Source organism: Astatotilapia calliptera, chromosome 9 (assembly GCF_964374335.1).
Source record: "Astatotilapia calliptera chromosome 9, fAstCal68.1, whole genome shotgun sequence".
Taxonomy (NCBI): Eukaryota; Metazoa; Chordata; class Actinopteri; order Cichliformes; family Cichlidae; genus Astatotilapia; species Astatotilapia calliptera.
The window spans coordinates 22,156,227-22,175,012 of record NC_137430.1 but is presented as its reverse complement, the minus strand read 5'-3'; the positions used below and the strand labels follow the sequence as shown (position 1 = coordinate 22,175,012).

At 39.7% G+C, this 18,786-nt stretch overlaps 1 protein-coding gene across 6 annotated transcripts; it reads right to left on the bottom strand.

Moving 5' to 3' along the window:
* Positions 1–2,597: 2,597 nt before the first annotated feature.
* adcyap1a (adenylate cyclase activating polypeptide 1a) lies at positions 2,598–8,341 on the bottom strand. 6 transcript variants are annotated; one of them, XM_026179859.2, is made up of 7 exons: positions 8,022–8,341; positions 7,684–7,788; positions 6,991–7,125; positions 6,178–6,282; positions 5,245–5,379; positions 4,565–4,685; positions 2,598–3,134 (listed from the first exon to the last, which is right to left on the bottom strand). In XM_026179859.2, exons 2-7 carry the CDS (start codon positions 7,779–7,781, stop codon positions 3,126–3,128), a joined length of 603 nt encoding a protein of 200 aa, XP_026035644.1. In that variant the 5' UTR covers positions 7,782–7,788; positions 8,022–8,341; the 3' UTR covers positions 2,598–3,125. The 6 variants fall into 6 exon arrangements, with proteins under 6 accessions (XP_026035644.1, XP_080162199.1, XP_080162198.1 ...); XM_080306073.1 differs by lacking the exon at positions 6,178–6,282 and having other exon boundaries at positions 8,022–8,163; XM_080306072.1 differs by lacking the exon at positions 8,022–8,341 and having other exon boundaries at positions 7,684–7,949.
* Between the last annotated feature and the right edge of the window lie 10,445 nt (positions 8,342–18,786).

Below are 18,786 nucleotides of genomic sequence, written 5' to 3'. Positions count from 1 at the left end.
GTTGCCTGTTGCTTGAAACAGATGGAAAGTGGCAGTCGTGTACTGACGTTCTATGTTCAGGATATTTAAATTATGTTTTGCCCTCCAGAGCTTTGCACTGGTAACATGACTGACTGTTAAGAATGCAGTTTATCTCCCTGGTGCTATCGCCCTCTCCATTATGCCAACATCTTCTTCAAAATCAAATGCCAAGAGTAGTAGGAGTCCACTGACCAGTGAGTGACAGTGACTTTCTTACACAATTAAATACAACCACACAGAGTCTTAGTATGGCTGCAAACTTATTCCTGGTGCTTTATTCTTATTACCTGTCATATCCTTAACTTATTCAGGACTCAAGTTTTTCATATAAGATGCATTTTCACTTTCATTTTCTTATTTGCTCCTACAGTGATGCTACTTTACCACATATTTACGTGTTTTGCTTTTGTGATTTATTTGTGTGAGTGCCCATTATGGATCACTACCCATTACTCAACCTCTGCTCGCCTATATGAGAGCCTGTTTATCAGCCCCTCCCTGCGCCTTGCAATTTCAGCCTGTAGAAGACAACATAGCTGAGACTGGTGCCATTTGAGTGAAATATATCCACTGTGATCTTTTGGTACTCAGGAAAGCCACTGGCACCCCACCCACTTGCAACGCATCCTCCTGGGACTGGTTGCCTGGCAACACTGGCTGATTGGGTTAGCAGGGTTAAGAAAGGGTCTGGCACGGGCCAAAGGAATCAGATCACTCCCATTGATCATCCTCTCTCTGCGCTCCGCTGAGAGCTGAGGCCGCAGCCATGAAAATCAAAGCCCTGCCTTCATGTCTGAGAGGGGGTTATTACGCACACAGGGGAGCCGAGAGAGACACAGCAGGCTTTGTGTGGTCACACTGTCTAACATCCCATAACGCGCAAGGCGGTGTCCTGCTGCAACTACTCACTGTCGCAAGTGATGTGATTGTAATTGATGCCCTTTAAAGAGATTTCAGGCAATACAGAGGGCCGGTCTGGAGAGCGGGGGACGTGCAGACAAGCCTTCAATCTATAGAAAAGGTCCTTCTCTCTTCTGCGCTATTATCAGGTATTATGAAATATGGGGATCTATTTAAGGTCATTAGCTGGCATTGAGACAGACACACAAGTTTTAAAAGGTGTCACTTGTGAGGAAAAGACGAGAGATGAGGGCGACAGGGTGGGTGGTGGTATTCCAAATGTCATCGGCTGCTCCAACAACGCAGGAGTCTCAGCGGGAGTGAGACACACTGGGCTGATAGAGATTCACATCGTACTATTTTTATCATTCATGCATGTAGTGGTTATAGTGATAGTCACCACATAGATCATAAACATGGGCATTCTGTAGATTTACAGTAGCATCCTGCTGACGCCTTTATTAAAGTTTACCGGAAACAACAGACGTCTTTTGCAGCAGATATTGAAAACTTTAACAACTCAAACTGCACTTTGCAAAGCTCAGAAAAAGTGTTAGGACCCAAACAAGGTCTACATTTGGCCAGGAAGGGGTACTGAAGATAAACTGTGAAGTCCACATCTGCTAACATGTATAGCTACTGGAAAATGTGAGCAAGTATTGGAAGAGTTGTTAGCAATGTTTAACCAAAAGCACTGGTCCATATACATTCTAATGATACACTGTGTGAATATATATGCATATCAAATGCCATATAATTGTGCAAATTTTATGTTGGAGTCTCATTTTGGGGTTTTTTTTAATAGTCTTTTACATATTGAAAATTGTTGCATCACCCTGGCCTGCAGCTATTTCGAGGATTCCTTCACCTTTATCTTACAAGGAAGAAGATTTTTAGGGATATAAAAGGAAGCACCTCCCATATAGGTTTGGACATTTCATTTTTTTAAAAAACATGTGGATGTATGCATGTACCCTGTACTTTCTGTTCAAAACCAGCCCACACCAGTTCTTCCTTTCACAGAGTGCCAGTACCAGTGTTCAGACAGCCCAACTGTTCCACCAGTCCTGCAGGCCTTTGGTCGCAACTGCTGAAGTCCCAGAGAGGTGTAAAGTGCAGCGAAGCAGTGTGTGGCGCAGGCTGGGTGATCCCTCCCACGTCTCTTTACTCATGCTCTCCCAAGGGGAGGTAGTCACCCGGCCAACTGGTGTCACAGTTCCTCCGCCAAACTGACTGAGTCACGGTGAAAATGGGGCAGAGACTTGGATCTTTTGGTCTCCCTTTCACCAGCTTTCCTTTGTTTCTGCAGTTTGGTGGGGTTTTTCACAACAAAATTAAACCCACTGTTGATAAAGAAGCAATGTCTGTTTCCTATTTTGGTTATTCCAACATAAATTCCACTCTTTGGTTCATTTGCATGATGTCGTTTTGTCTTATCTGGCTATGTGCAGTTTATTTGATATTTCATGCTGTTAATATTTCACCATTGTTCTTTGACCAGATTTTTTCTTTTAATTTGTATGTCCTTTCTCATGTACCGTAACATCCCTTCAAAACTGTCGAGCGGATAGTCTCTTTCCTTTGAAAGAATGTGGTGATTTAGGTTTTCATCACTAGTTAGGGTCCTCTCAAACGTTATGAGTTCTGTTGATACTGGCTTCAAAGATTAGACGAAATTTTTTGTTGTTTACAAAAATTTATTCATACAAATCTTACAACACGTTTTTTTTTTAAACATTTATTGACTTGACCCTTGCAGACGGCCATTCGAAGAAGTAGTCTAATATTCACTTTCCACACAGTAAATATATATATATATATATATATTTATATATATATCTTTGAAGATTATTTCATTTTCGTAAGGCTATTGGCGCTTTGAATTACCATACATATAATGTTTTATGGAGTGCGGAAAACTGCTTCTTCGCTTTATTTTCACAAAAATCCACATCTAGTGCTCTAAACACAAAGTACAAAAAGAAAGCAGCGCAAGCAACAGTGCTTGACGTCTAAGATGAATGATGCTTAAGACTATATCAAACATCTGTGCAACACAAAAACAACAGCAACAACAACAACAACAAAAGGGTGAAATGTAAGCTGATGATGTGCAGCATTGTAGGGCCACTAAATAGCCATCTAGGATTCATGGCGATTTTAAAGTCGATGCAAGGCACCACAGCCGCAAACTGCTTCCTGCGTCACAAACCCTAGAGGGGAATGCAAAATTAAAGAAAGATTGATACAGTAAACACAAATTGGAAACGTTTACCCTGCTGTTATTCCTTCCTAACACATTTGGTAAGAAGTGTGCAGATTGTAGGGGCGGCGGGGGACCACTAAGACTTTGAGTTTTTGGTCTAACCATGCTGGTTGTATAAACTTGCCCTGATCCCTTTCAAAATCAGCATGTTCTTTGTCATTTGACCCACCCCTGCTTCCCTTACTTCAGTTCTCTTTGTGTGTTTCTAACCCTGGTTACATCATATCCTCACTCTCTCTTTTTTAATATAATCAATCATTGTGGCTTTTGCCGTATAAAGATACTAGAAAATGAATCGTCCACAGTTATTTTTTCTCGCACACAATTCAACAGTAGATTACAAAAATCTCCCTTGCCTAAGTAACAAACCCATAAAGTATGACATTAGATTGGGAAACTCTCGCCAGTGCATTCAGAGAGGACATACAGCTTTGTGTAGAAATGTGAGGGAAAAGTGAAGAGAAAAGAACACAAAACAACATCCAGAAATGAAAGGCGTGTATGTTTGTAGTAGTCAGAAAGCAAGCAAAACCATCTAGTTGGAGTCGTCTGCACAGATGCGGTGGCTAGTGCAATTACTTTAATCATGCAATCTACTGTAGTTTTTACATCGGTTCACATGACAGAGAATGGAAGCACAATAGACCCAGAAGGTTCAAACACAAAGCTTCAAACTGCCTTGTTATGTCTCTCACAAAGAACAAACTGATGAATAAGTTACCATGTAACAAGTATCATTTCTTTTTTTTTTTCTTTTAAATTTGCCTGATGGTGCTTGAGATGTTCGTGATACTTATTAAATGGGCAGAGAGGCGTGAGAAAACCTTTAGCAGGATAAGAGGTTTCCAAAACACAGAATCCAGAAAACACAAGATTGGCACTTTACACGAGTCAAAGGTGTGTGTGTGTGTGTGTGTGTGTGTGTGTGTGTGTGTGTGTGTGTGTGTGTGTGTGTGTGTGTGTGTGTGTCGTGTGCGTGTGTGTGTGTGCGTGTGCGTGTGTGTGTGTGTGTGCTCACTTTGTAAACACCAAGGAAGAAAAAGGGCAAGAAAAACCTCAAAAGTACTCTGGTCTTCATCTCAGATTTGGAGGCTTTTATTTTGACAAGCCTCTCAAATTTACTTAAACAAAACTGGCATTTTTTCCAGCCAACTAAAATTACTTTTTTTCCATCTCTCCACACTTTTTTGTGGATAGATGGGTTAATTAAAAGTAAAAATCTGTGAGAGTCTAGAGAGACAGGAGCACAGATGAGGTGGAAGAAGAGGTTGAGTTTTGAGTGTTTGAAACGAGAGCTGAAGGTGAGGAGGGGGAAAAAGGAGGGGCGTAAGAAGCCCCTTGCAAGGACACGGCCTCAGGAAAGAGCCTGAAACTCACCGGGATTTCGGGAGAGAACTGTTTCAGCCATTCTCCCAAAAAAGCCTCAAACTCTTCCCCGTCCGGGAGGGCATCAAAGTCTATTTCTTGTAGGATATGGTGAAAACCTATGTCTTCAAGGCTGTTGTGAATAAAGACAACTAAACTCTTAATGTCACGTCACAAAAAGCAGCATTCAATACATTGATTGTCTTTTAAACTATTTATTTTCCTCACATTCATGTCTCTTTGCTAATTTTTTAAAAGACAGGGCTGTTGGAGCATATGAGTCACGTCAGACAACTGTGTCCCCTCAATAAATTAGCCTAAAATAAATAAATCAATGAATACAGAAATAGAGGCTAAATTTTCTTAAATCAACAACAACAAAACAAACAAACAAAGAAAGAAAAATTGGTCCACAAAGTAGATATGTGCGTTCTCAAGTGCTTTAAGTACAAAATAAAAAACAATATTATTATCAAAATATTCATTTTAATGGCTTACTTCATACATAAATACATGTTTAAGAACACAAAAGCGATCCACTGATTGGTCAGATTTCAAAATGACTTCATCTGGGGCTGCACACACTTTGATTTTGGTTTTTTTTTGTTTTTGTTTTGTTTTTCAGGAGAGGAGGAGGAAGATGCTACAAATATGCCAGCCGCCGTCCTTTGTTTCTAATTCTCTGTCTATACCTTTTCCCAAGGACCGCCGCCAGGTATTTCTTGACTGCCATTTGCTTTCTGTAGCGGCTGTAGCTGTCTGTGAAGATCCCATCTGAGTGTCGCTTGGAGAGGGGCTCTGAGCTGTCATCCAACATTTTCCCCCCGCTGTGGGAGAGACGAGAGGCGGGTCTCACTACCAGCACACGGATACATGATGCATTCACAAGACCCACCCATATGTACAGCCTGTGGTGCTAAATCTATTTTGTTTGTGTTTTTCCTTAAAAAGGAAAATCATTGTATAACCACATTCCTCCTTTTTTATCACCAGCCAGGAGAGCTGTGGATACACTCACTCTGCATCCTCAGTTTAAAACATTTGTTGGAGATTTACTGACAAAAACAGGCAGCATGGTAGTGAGCACAATAGTGATCTCACAAAGGCTTTTTCCACACTGATTCATGTTCCCTCTGCTTAACTTTTAACCCACCCCTTCACTATTTTTCATGCCTGCACTGAGATGTGATGGGCCTGCTCATAAGGCTATAGAGGAACTGCAACCCCCTCCATCACACCCCACCCCTCCTTCCACCGGGAACCACTGGGACTCAGTCCCCATAAATAATTCATTTGGAGATAAATTTAAACTTGTGCGGCTTAATTCTTCCCTTTGCGCCTTTAGATTGCAGCCAGCTCAGAAAACGACACTTCCCAAATCAATCAAGTGCCCATTTGTGTTCCCCCTGACGATTTTTTTATAGCATTAATAAAGGCTGATTCAGAGGACGAGGGCGATTTATTTAGCAGCACGCTGGGAGATAATGGGACCACAGACATATACAATACGTGTAACAGCGTGAATTATGAGTTTTTAAAGAAAACCAACGGGGGAAAAACACACATAGGACAGACCACATTTAATATAAGAAAAGAAGAGGTGACAACCAAGAAGAAGCTCTTACCCTACACGTTTTGCCATCAGAGAATGAAGGTATTTCCTTGCTGATAACTGACCCAGCGCTTTCCTGTAGGCTTTATTAAACATGCCGTCTGCATGTCTTTCCGTTCTGGGATGATAGATAGCCACACAGTAAAATCACCACACAATGTCAAGTCGCTACACTGCAAAAATATCCACCTTAAATCGATTATTTAGGCCTAAAACGGGCTTTTTTTTTAAACCTCCCTCCACCCTTTAAGTAAAAACTCTACGAGTCACTATGAGATCATTTCCTTTGTGATTTACAGTGAATCCGTAAAAAGCATTATTTTCCCCCAAGACATTCCCCTTGATTCAAAATAACTAATTTTTTTTAGCTTATTTAAAGAAAAACAAGCTTTTGAGTCTTCACGGGAGATAAATTCAGCGCATCCTGACGCAGAGAGACGTTGCTGATTCCCCCCCCCCCCCCCCCCCCCCCACCCTTTTTCTTGGAAAGTGAAGATATTCATCATCGTCTCTATTCTTTCATTAAATTTTAATGACTTTAATCAATGACTTTTCCCTCGTTTCAAAGCAGACTGATTTTTTTGTTTTGTTTTTGTTAAAGCTTCAAAACAAAAAAAATGATTAAAATAAAACCTTCGTGTTTGAAGTTACAAAATCTCGACAATACATTGATTAACACGTAACATACACATACATGGACATAAATAGGGACTGTACGGCGATGAGATGTTCAACATGGATGTCTGCAACGTTGAGCGAGAGAGAGAGAGAAAAGAGAGAAGGGGGGGGGGGGGGGGGAGTTTTTCGTAGCCGACATGAAAGTCACCTTTTTTCCGGAGGGTAGTATAAAGTGTAGACGTCGTCAGCGACAGACGGAGCGCTCCTCGCCTCAATTTGATCTCTGTCGTAATCCAGGGACGGTAAGGAATTGCCGTCCTCATCATAAACATCGCCATCAAGTCTGAATAAAAGTAAGAATGGACAGTTTTTCCCAGTTTCTCTTCACATCTGCACTTCATGTAGCATATTATTCGCATATTCACATGAAATTCTAACTCAGAAAGAAGATCAGACATCAGGAGTTTCAGGAACTCTTTTCACAACATTTGTTTTTTAAATGTTGGAATTATAAGGATTAGTCACACGAAATTCTCTTAACTAATTGGGATTTAAACTTGTTTAAACCCAGTAAACTCGTTTCTATTAATCATTCAATCACATACATCCGGTGTATTAATGGCTGCAGGTCAGGTTGAGACGCCGTAGTTCACTGCCTCAGTAGCTTAAATTTCATTACCGCCGCTCCCTGGTGAATGTTTCTCAGCCCTATGGATTGGCTGTCAGATGATGTTATCCAGTAATCCAATCGGCTATTATACTCCCAGACATAACTAACTCTAAAGCAGATAAGCTCGTTAGCCTGTGCCCTGCGGGTGCTCGGTGCCCACCAGGAGCTGCACATGAACCACAAATCAGCGACTGAAAAGGGAAACTTAAAGACGGATAAGAGCATACATACCTAAGACTGGGAAAGCTAAGCCCCACAGGTGAGCTGTTGACGCTGTAATGCATTATGATTCCATAGATGAATAGTGCTAAAGTCGCTTTACTAGACATTGTCCTGCTGCAAAAGAAAAAAAAAAGCGGCATCAAGTCAGGCAACAGTTAAACGAATCTACTCACAGCACAGCTCTACGATCAGGTAGGTTCACTTTAGCTGCTTTCACACCACACCTGAGTTTCAAAGCAAACAGACAACCACACACCAGGACTTTCATCTAAACTCGCCTCACTTTTACCCAGAATAAAAAGAAAGAAAAGAAGAAGAAAAAACTCCCCAAAAGTGGCTCCTCTTACCAGTTGCGAGACGCTGGACGCGATCCGCTGAAAACCTCAACTGGGAGAGTGAGATAGGATCTCTATCTCAGTCTCTCTCTCTCACACACACACGCACTCTCTCTCCCTTCCTCCTCTCTTCCTCTGTTACTCAGCGAAGAGCTTCTTCGGTGCCCTTGTGCTTGGTCGGAGTGTGCGTAGCCCGCTGTGCACCTGCGGCTCAGTTTTGGGGAGTTTCTAAGCGGACTCGGTCGCGGTGGAGAAGAAAAGCGGCAAACATTTGTCTGCAGAAAACTTTCCTGCGTCCTGCGAACTGTACTCCCTTTGGTTTTTTTATGCATAATTCCGAAAGCATGCCTTTTTCACTTGTCGCGTAGGTAAGGGGGGGTAAGGGGGGAGTGGTGGGGGTAGGTGGGCGGCTGCGTCATCCCCCCCACCCACCTCACCAGTCCCATTAGAGTACATCCCTCCTTCGCGTCAATGAAAGACACCCCCCCCCCCCCCCCCCAAGCCACGCCATAAAAAAAGAAGTTTGAATTCAAACATTATAATTCATTAAACAGTGAATCAATATTTGACGTCATGCCATAAATAGGATCACATGACGGGCCTAGTGGAGGTGGAGGTGGTGGGGAGCTGTCCAGTGCTGAAGTTTGTGTTGGGGGTGCTGAAATATGACAGTCATGCTTTCTTCTAGAAAAAAAATGGATCGTTTCTCTAGAGGCAACAAAGAGATGTTTCAAGGAGTTAAAAAGCTGCAATGTGCTAATCGTTTTTCCTTCCTGTTTTTCAAATGTCCGCCTCTGCAGAGGAGATGAGGCTCAGTTACACAACCACATATCTAAGTATTGTTCAGAGCCTGAACGTGAACTTGCTGAAGGATCCATACTGAATGGACGTTTTGGGTTGTACTCATAATTTTAGCTTTTTGCCCCACAATCTGACCTCTACAGAATAATAGCACAATTCTATTGATAGATAGATAGATTTTTGTGACAGTGTTTCTTATTTTTACTCATAAACTTTCTAAAAGGGGTTATTTAACACATATTACAGATAATCAATTGGAAGTTTCCTCAACCACAAATAAACCATTGGTGCAAAGACACGGGATATCTGAAAACTTACAATTCAGGGACCCTTAATGACAACTTGGGGTTTCACTGATGAGCAAAACTGTGTACTATGAGTACTTTTTATACATGTTACATTAAGTTTCATTAACTATTGTCTTTGGGAGCTATCCGGTGCTGAAATATGGTTTCACGACTCTGTTGAGAAAGCTACCTAACTGCACAGAAAATAATGCTTAACTCTTTACTTATTTCACTTTGCACTCACAATATCAGACATTTTATTAAGCATTTGAGTCAGAGTCACATTGTTGAAGCAGAGCTTTGGCTTTGCTTGATACAGTTACTTGAAATTGTTTAAGTCATAAGTGAAAAACCTGATTGTGGAGAGAAAATAAACTGCTTATATTCTCCACTTAAAAATATAATTACAAAACAACAATATTGATGCAACACCATACTGTTGAAGCTTGTCAGCGTGGAGCTACTCTGTGTAAAGGAATTTGGTTGAGTGGTTCTCAGCCTAGAGGAAAAGACACTCCAAAAGGTCAGAAGATAATGAGGCAGGAAAGAAGAAAATACAGAGTTCTGCTCTGCTTTATTCTAACTGGTCCTTTTGTGGTCACACATTTGATCCTTTTATCTATTTAGGGCTTTAAGGGTTATTTTAATGAGATCATCTGACAAACATACACCCTAAAAATGTCTTTCTGATATACTGTATTCAATCTGTATTCAATGAATGAGAAACGTGTGACATAAAGAGGGTGAATCTACAACAGTATCTGAATTTTAAAGAGAAAAACATTACTTTTTTGGGTAAAGTCTTGATCTGAAAATTTAAAACTGACTACAGCTGTCAGAGAATTAAAAATTTAGAATAATTTTCTGTGAAATGTAAAGTTGCTGAAGTGTTAAAAGTCCTTAAATGTGCAACTCTATAAGAGATTTGTGGTTTTCTTCTCATTGAGACTACTTTTACCGTTTGGGCACTATTCATTTAGAGTCAGCTGTGTCCGCTGTCCGCAGAGGAATCAGAAATGTGTTGAATCTGTATTGGGTGATTCAGACCAGTTGATGCTCTTGACGTCATGTGACGGTGGGCTTAGTGCAAAAATAACACAATGAATACATAAAATTTATAGCAAAAAAATCCCCATTTTATCTGAAAATACCTATTGGATTCGGGTTTTCTTCTTGTTCTTGGTGAGCACTGCGCCCCAGTGGCTATGAAAAGACAGTGCACTGTGTCATATTAGGGGCCCCAGTGATTGTAGATTGGCACAAAAAGTCAAATGCACAAGAAATCTCAACATAAATGCAGACGTGTCATTGCAATTATTTGTAATGTTGTTTCAATCATACTTTAAGCAATTGTTTTACTGTATTCCTGTTTGCTTTTGAGGGGTTTAATAGTGGATCACCTGCCTTTCTAACCTTTAACAGTTAAGATCCTTTGAAGCTCCTTCCTGTCATAAACATGGTGGAATATTAATAAACTTGCTACCCTGAACAGTCATTTAATTCTTTACTGTCTGTATTTTATGTTCAACTGTAAACTGTTTAAAATTATTGTTTTCTTTTGGTCCAGATTTTATTGTAGCAAACAATCATTAAACCCAGTTTCCAGTATTCAGATAGCACATATTATATTTTATATACTGTAAGTAGCGAACGAAGTTACAGTAAAAGAAAATATGCTCTTGTTTGATTAGAAGGGTCAGCAAACAGGAGCTTCCCTTCACACTGTTTAATATCTCCTGCTTGGAAAGAGAGATCTGAACAATCACAGCGGACCACGATGAGCTTTATCACCCCAAACAAGACAAGAGAGGAACATATGACTCATTCTAATTTTAGCACTGTTAGCTTTTTATAGCACCTTCTGGTGCTGACATGTTGTGTTGAAAGAGTTTTATTAATGTTACAGTCTCACAGTTCAAGTAGGCAGTACTCAGCTTTTACAATGACAAGTGTTGACAGAATGTGGCAGACGTGGATTTTGAAAATCTTATTTGTAAGGTGTACATGTCTGTATCAACAGACACACTGTACAAATTCAGCTTCCTTATGTTAACAAAAGCTGATCCTAATACTGTAAACCATAAAGATGTAAGGTTCATTCCTTGGACATGTCCTTATGCATGGGCTATAGTTCCAACTAAAGGGGTAATGAGTTATCCCTCATTTCTTTATTTTTTGCAAGGAAAATGGGAAATGGGTGCAGAGATGTGCCACTCTACATGGAAATATAGTATATAATGCAAAAAAAAAGATATTACACAGTTCTAATGAGCTTGGAAGTCAATTACCACTTTTATTCTTCAGTACAGCCTGAACTCTGAAAAAGAAAGCTTTAAATCAGAAGTACTTGACTCCATTAGCAAACCCTAGCTACTAGAATAGAAAAAGTTTTAATCCACCCAGACCGATCCGGTTTCATCAAAACCAGAAAACTTAGTAAGTCTCACCTCTAAACACCATATAAAAAATTCTATCATCAGAGGCAGAAAAGGCATCTGATAAAGTTAACTGGACATTTCTATTCAGCACTCTACACAGACTGGGTTTTGGAGAGTAGTTCATCGACTGGATAAAAATATTTACACTTCACCCAAAAGAACAATCGCTACAAATGGGGTCACATCACAAATTTCACTCTTCACTGGGGAACCAGACAAGGTTCCCCACTCTCCATCTTTATTCACCATTTTCATTGATCCATTAATGCAGCAATATGCCAAAATATCCCAATATGCCAAAATTACTCTATCTACAAGACCCACATAACTCATTACAGGAAACTTTCAAAATAATTATCAACTTCTCAAAAATCTCTAACTACACAATAAACTGGGATATATCGTCCATTCTGATGCTTTTTGAGGAGGCCTGGGATTCTGCAGCTCAGCACCCCTCCCTCCCGCTTCATACTGGCAATATTAAATATTTAGGTATTAACATTTCAAACATTTTAAAAAATTACATTTCTTTATTTTTTTTTTTTATTTTTTTTTTTCGCCTGTCCCGTTTGGCTCTTTTGCCATCAGAATTATTGTCTAAAGGCAAAGAAAGATGCCCAACGGATTTACTTTACCAAATCGACCAAACCCAGCCTTGCCGTATTGGTCTATTTGATTCGCCTTTTATTGTTTATTTTATTTGAACCTGCTAACTACGGGAAAGACTTGACTGGGGAAAAGAAAGGGGAGAAAGAAAGGGGGAAAGAAAAACAGCGGGGAAGAGGGACGAGGATAAAGGTCAAAAAACAAAAACCAACAAAATAAGAAGACAAAAAATACATATATCAATCACGTGGATCACCTGTTGAGAAAGAAAAAAGAGAAAACAAGCAGAAAAAAAGAGCAACATAATAAACAACCTCACGATGATCTATGGGAATATGACAGTAAATACTAAATATTAAACATTATTGTGCAGCACGTAAGATCGACAGGACACAGTGTGCTTTGAGGTAGGAGCCAAAAAGGGTGTAGTTTGTGTGTGTGAGCACCCGTGTGTACACCTGTGAGCATGAGCGTGCTTGTATTTAAAAGGTTCCTTCATGTAATGATCTGCTAGATGGTGTGGGGAGCCACAGCCCCGTCCTTACTTACTATTCATCACTGATTAAGATAATAACAGCCCTAGGTTTCTCTTCAGCACTATAGCCGGGCTGACAAAAAAGTATATCTTTATTTTTTTGATCATAGAGGGTTTGTTGAACCTTTAGACAAAATATATGAAAATATATCAAATTTTAATCCGCATATACAAGTTTTAATTTGTATCCCATTTGCTACATAAGCCATATTTTTGCAATTTAGTCATTAAAAATGTGTCATGCAATTTATTTCATTTTTTGAGGGTAAAAAAAAGTCACAATGATGATGTAGAAGACTCAAAAACTCACAAAAACACATGTATCAAATACGATACGCTTGGCTTTAATGGTTTAACCATAACCATAACTAGTAACGACATGAATTTCATCACAAATAAAAATGTAACCATTAGAGAAAAAAAATATTCATATCCATCTCACAGATTTATAATTAGATGATTACATGCCTCCCTTAGCCTGGTTCTACCAGTGGTTTCTTCCTGTTAAAAGGGAGTTTTTCCTTTCCACTGTCCCCAAATGCTTGCTCATATGGGGTCGCTTGATTGCTAGGGGTTCTCTTGATTATTGTAGGGTCTTGACCTTGTGACGGGTGTTGTTGTGATTAGGTGCTATATTAATAAAATGTAATTAAACAGAATTTTTCTAATCAGGTTTATTTTTACTGCAACCGCAGTGTTTTGGGGATCAAGAGGTCAGGAAGTTCAGGCTAATAGTAGTTAAATGCAGGATCAAGTCAATTTCCCATGAAGGAAATGGAAATTTTCCAGCTTCCATAGGGCAAGAGGTGTTATACACGTTCACACTTATGAGCAGTTCAGAATCACAAGTTAACCTAACCTAACCTCATTAACTGCATATCTTTGGACTGTGGGAGGAAACCAGAGTACCCACGTAAACACGAGGAGAACATGTAAACTCCTCACAGACAGGCTCCGGCCTGCTGGTGGAGTTGAACTCGGGATCTTCTTGCTGTGAGACAGCAGCGCTAATCTATGAGGTGCCGTAAGGGACATTATTACTGAAACGCTCTCACACACACTACTGAAACGCTCTCACACACACTACTGAAATTTTAGCTCTCACACACACTACTGAAACGCTCTCACACACACAACTGAAATTTTAGCTCTCACACACACTACTGAAACGCTCTCACACACACAACTGAAATTTTAGCTCTCACACACACTACTGAAACGCACTCACACACACAACTGAAATTTTAGCTCTCACACACACTACTGAAACGCTCTCACACACACTACTGAAACGCTCTCACACACACGACTGAAATTTTAGCTCTCACACACACTACGGAAACACTCTCACACACACAACTGAAACGCTCTCACACACACAACTGAAACGCTCTCACACACACAACTGAAACGCTCTCACACACACTACTGAAATGCTCTCACACACACAACTGAAACGCTCTCACACACACAACTGAAACGCTCTCACACACACTACTGAAACGCTCTCACACACACTACTGAAACGCTCTCACACACACTACTGAAATTTTAGCTCTCACACACACAACTGAAACGCTCTCACACACACTACTGAAACGCTCTCACACACACAACTGAAACGCTCTCACACACACAACTGAAATTTTAGCTCTCACACACACTACTGAAACGCTCTCACACACACTACTGAAATTTTAGCTCTCACACACACTACTGAAACGCTCTCACACACACTACTGAAACGCTCTCACACACACAACTGAAATTTTAGCTCTCACACACACACTACTGAAACGCTCTCACACACACAACTGAAATTTTAGCTCTCACACACACTACTGAAACGCTCTCACACACACTACTGAAATTTTAGCTCTCACACACACTACTGAAACGCTCTCACACACACTACTGAAATTTTAGCTCTCACACACACTACTGAAACGCTCTCACACACACTACTGAAATTTTAGCTCTCACACACACTACTGAAACGCTCTCACACACACAACTGAAATTTTAGCTCTCACACACACTACTGAAACGCACTCACACACACAACTGAAATTTTAGCTCTCACACACACTACTGAAACGCTCTCACACACACTACTGAAATTTTAGCTCTCACACACACTACTGAAACGCTCTCACACACACTACTGAAATTTTAGCTCTCACACACACTACTGAAACGCTCTCACACACACAACTGAAATTTTAGCTCTCACACACACTACTGAAACGCACTCACACACACAACTGAAATTTTAGCTCTCACACACACTACTGAAACGCTCTCACACACACTACTGAAACGCTCTCACACACACTACTGAAATTTTAGCTCTCATGCACACTACTGAAACGCTCTCACACACACAACTGAAATGCTCTCACACACACTACTGAAACGCTCTCACACACACTACTGAAACCAGAGACATTTCTGCTGAACAGGAAGTTGTTTCCTGACAAGGAAACTGATGGAAAAAGTGGTATATTTCAAAACACTACAAGGATTTCTACTCAGCAACCTGCTAGTACAGCAGTCCCCAACCTTTTTTGCGCCACGTAAACGATATAAAAATAAAAAAAACGATAAATACCATGAAAACCATAAATAGAAATGTGTTCGAATTTTTGTGGAGGAATAAAACCCATTACATAGAAAGATCTCAGCTTGTGAAGGGATACAATAAAGGTGGTATCAAAACTCCAGAATTGGAATTTATGGTTGGCACCCTTAGAATTAAATGGTTAAAATCTTGTCTGTCACAGCCAGACTCTACTTAGCTCCACATCCCATGATTCTTGTTTAATAAAATAGTATACAGGATTAGACTTTATTTTGAAATGTGATTTTGCGGCAAATAAAATCCCCATAAAGATATCAAACTTTCCAAAACAGACGTTGCATTTTTGGGAAAATGAGATTTACCCACAACTTCTCCCCATAATTCAACCTTATGGAATAATAGGGTAATAACACTTAATCAAAAATCAATTTTCAAGAGTGACTGGTTTGAACAAAAATATTATATTCATAACAGATTTGTTGGATGATAACGGTGTCATTCTAAGTTACACAGACTTTTCAGAAAAATATTGTCTAAACTGTTCTCAAAGAGAATATAACAAATTTTGTGAACTGGTCCCACTGCCTCTGCTTCATTTGATTAAAATTTTTATGATATACAATAATTTCTCATCAGTGCTCCCAAATTTATTGCTAGGGCAATGTCAGCTGTTTGATAAAAATGCAATAAGAAATTTGTTAGTAGTTTCTTCAAAGACAAAATATTTCATAGTTACAACAGAATGGTTACATGGCATGGTTCTAATTTAGTTATTTCATATACACTGGATAAAGCATACTAAAAATTTATGAAATAGCCTATTCTACCTAAAGTTAAAGAAACACTTTAAACAAAACTAATACTGTGGCAGAATTTCTAAAAAAAGAGATTTGGCTTTGAGGTGGATCAGTGTTCTTTTTGTACTGATGAAAATGAAACCCTAGAACATCTTTTTTTTTCTATGCCCTATCACACAATGTATTTGGTGCAACTTAAAAAATTGGATTTCCCTAAATATTAATGATGTGCCACTGTTTGAATTACATCATAATTTTTTTTATATGGATCATCTAGCATTGGATGTCTCAGACATTATTAACATCATCATACTTTTGAGTAAATATCATATCCATTGTGCTAAATGGAGGAACGCTAAGCCTTCTCTCCCTGGTTTTATTGATGATTTTAAGATATTTTTCTTTGCTAAAAAAGACAAAAAGCACATATGCCAAAAAAATAACCAGGATAATGCACGTCTCCCGCTATTCTAAATTTTGAATTTAAAAAAAGGAAGCTGACACACGCAAGACTTTATCAAAGGTGTGAGCATCACAGCAGATGCCTTTGTGTCAAAGTAGCTGAAGATAAAACAAATAAAAACATGAAGGTGATTTTCCTGGCCTGGGATTTTATAAAAAATATTCTGCAGTACATCAAAAACGAAAGAAAACCATATGAACGTTACCTCTGACGTTACAGCGGTTTTATTAGAGACACGGCTAACGTTTTGCATTTTGCATAATTTTAAAAAGTTTAAATTTATTCAGTATTGAACGGCAGAAATTAGGTTTTCTTTTCGGAAGTATGTAAAATGAAAAAAAAAAACAGCGGCCGACTGCGCTGTAAACAACAGTAGACTTGTGCATAACAAGCAAGCGAATAATACAGAAAACAGATTTTTAGACGGGAAACTGTTCTTGAAGTACAGAGAGAGAGAAAGAGAGAGAGAGGGCTGTGCATGACGTGCGATTTTATCGTGGTGGAAGCAAAACAGTGAGGGAATTCATGACGATGTTTATGTGAAGCGCAGTTTGGATCTTCTTTTGCTGCTGGTTCAGTCAATATTGTTTGGAGAGAGATAAAACTAACAGCTTTAGAATCGGCGCAAAAACGGCGTGAAAACAAAGCGCGGACCTGCCGACAGATCAGAGTCAGCGAGCTGTCGGCTTTCAGCCCCGACCGTGTCCGTGCTGTCGGGTGAGAAAGGCGACATCTCACTGATTCTGATCCGCGGGTCCGCGCTGTGTGTTTACGTCTTTGTGCAGAAGCCGTGTACCTGCTCTCATTTACTGTCTTAGCTGTTTGGTGGTTGTTGAAATTTTGTGAGGTTTCACCAGAGATTCTGGCATTTCGGGTAAAATAAATTTATATTAAAAAATCGATTCAGGATTTTAATGAATCGATTTCACGTTATCCAAGCCAGAATCGATTTTAATCAATAAATCGATTATAAAAACCCACCCCTAACTAACAGGTTGCTGAGTAGACATCTGTGTAGTGGTTTGTTTGAAATCTAACACTTTTTCCTTGTCAAGAATTAACTTCCTGTTTAACTGAAATGCCTTCCTGTTCAACTGAAATGCCTTCCTGTTTAACTGAAATGCCTTCCTGTTCAACTGAAACGCCTTCCTGTTCAACTGAAACACCTTCCTGTTCAACTGAAACACCTTCCTGTTCAACTGAAACACCTTCCTGTTTAACTGAAATGCCTTCCTGTTCAACTGAAATGCCTTCCTGTTCAACTGAAATGCCTTCCTGTTCAACAGAAATGACTTGGTTTTTCAGTAGTGTGTGTGAGAGCGTTTCAGTAGTGTGTGTGAGAGCTAAAATTTCAGTAGTGTGTGTGAGAGCGTTTCAGTAGTGTGTGTGAGAGCTAAAATTTCAGTAGTGTGTGTGAGAGCGTTTCAGTTGTGTGTGTGAGAGCGTTTCAGTAGTGTGTGTGAGAACGTTTCAGTAGTGTGTGTGAGAGCTAAAATTTCAGTAGTGTGTGTGAGAGCGTTTCAGTAGTGTGTGTGAGAGCGTTTCAGTAGTGTGCGTGAGAGCTAAAATTTCAGTAGTGTGTGTGAGAGCTAAAATTTCAGTTGTGTGTGTGAGAGCTAAAATTTCAGTTGTGTGTGTGAGAGTGTTTCAGTAGTGTGTGTGAGAGCGTTTCAGTAGTGTGTGTGAGAGCGTTTCAGTAGTGTGTGTGAGAGCTAAAATTTCATATGTGTGTGTGAGAGCGTTTCAGTAGTGTGTGTGAGAGCGTTTCAGTAGTGTGTGTGAGAGCTAAAATTTCAGTAGTGTGTGTGAGAGCGTTTCAGTAGTGTGTGTGAGAGCGTTTCAGTAGTGTGTGTGAGAGCGTTTCAGTTGTGTGTGTGAGAGCGTTTCAGTAATAATGTCCCTTACGGCACCTCATACTAATCACTGTGTGGTTTACATACACGAAACAACATTTTGATTTATTTTTATAATTTCTGAACCAAAAATTAAATAGAAATCATAACTTTCACTACTTCAGGAGAAACATCTGTGTCGCTTCATAGCAAAGAACAGCGATGCTTGTGAGCAGACACGAGTATAATTTATGCACCATCTATTTCCAGTTGCACTTATCAGGAACAGCTATGTTTACTTTTACTTTTTAAGCAGAAAATCAGGTATCGAGTTGCTTGTTTTCACACACAGTAGTGTGATAATCTTGGAAACAGTTAATGAATAATGGTGGTAGTTCTACTACTGCTGAATGTCTTCCTCTACGCCTAAATGAGTT

Coding starts and splice junctions, on each gene's coding strand:
- adcyap1a (XM_080306070.1), bottom strand. CDS start 7,814: ATGCCGCTTTTTTTTTTCTTTTGCAGCAGGACAATGTCTAGTAAAGCG. Junction 5,380..6,177: donor CTGATGGCAAAACGTGTAGG/GTAAGAGCTTCT, acceptor TCTCTCCCACAG/CGGGGGGAAAATGTTGGATG. Junction 4,686..5,244: donor GCGGCGGTCCTTGGGAAAAG/GTATAGACAGAG, acceptor TATTCACAACAG/CCTTGAAGACATAGGTTTTC.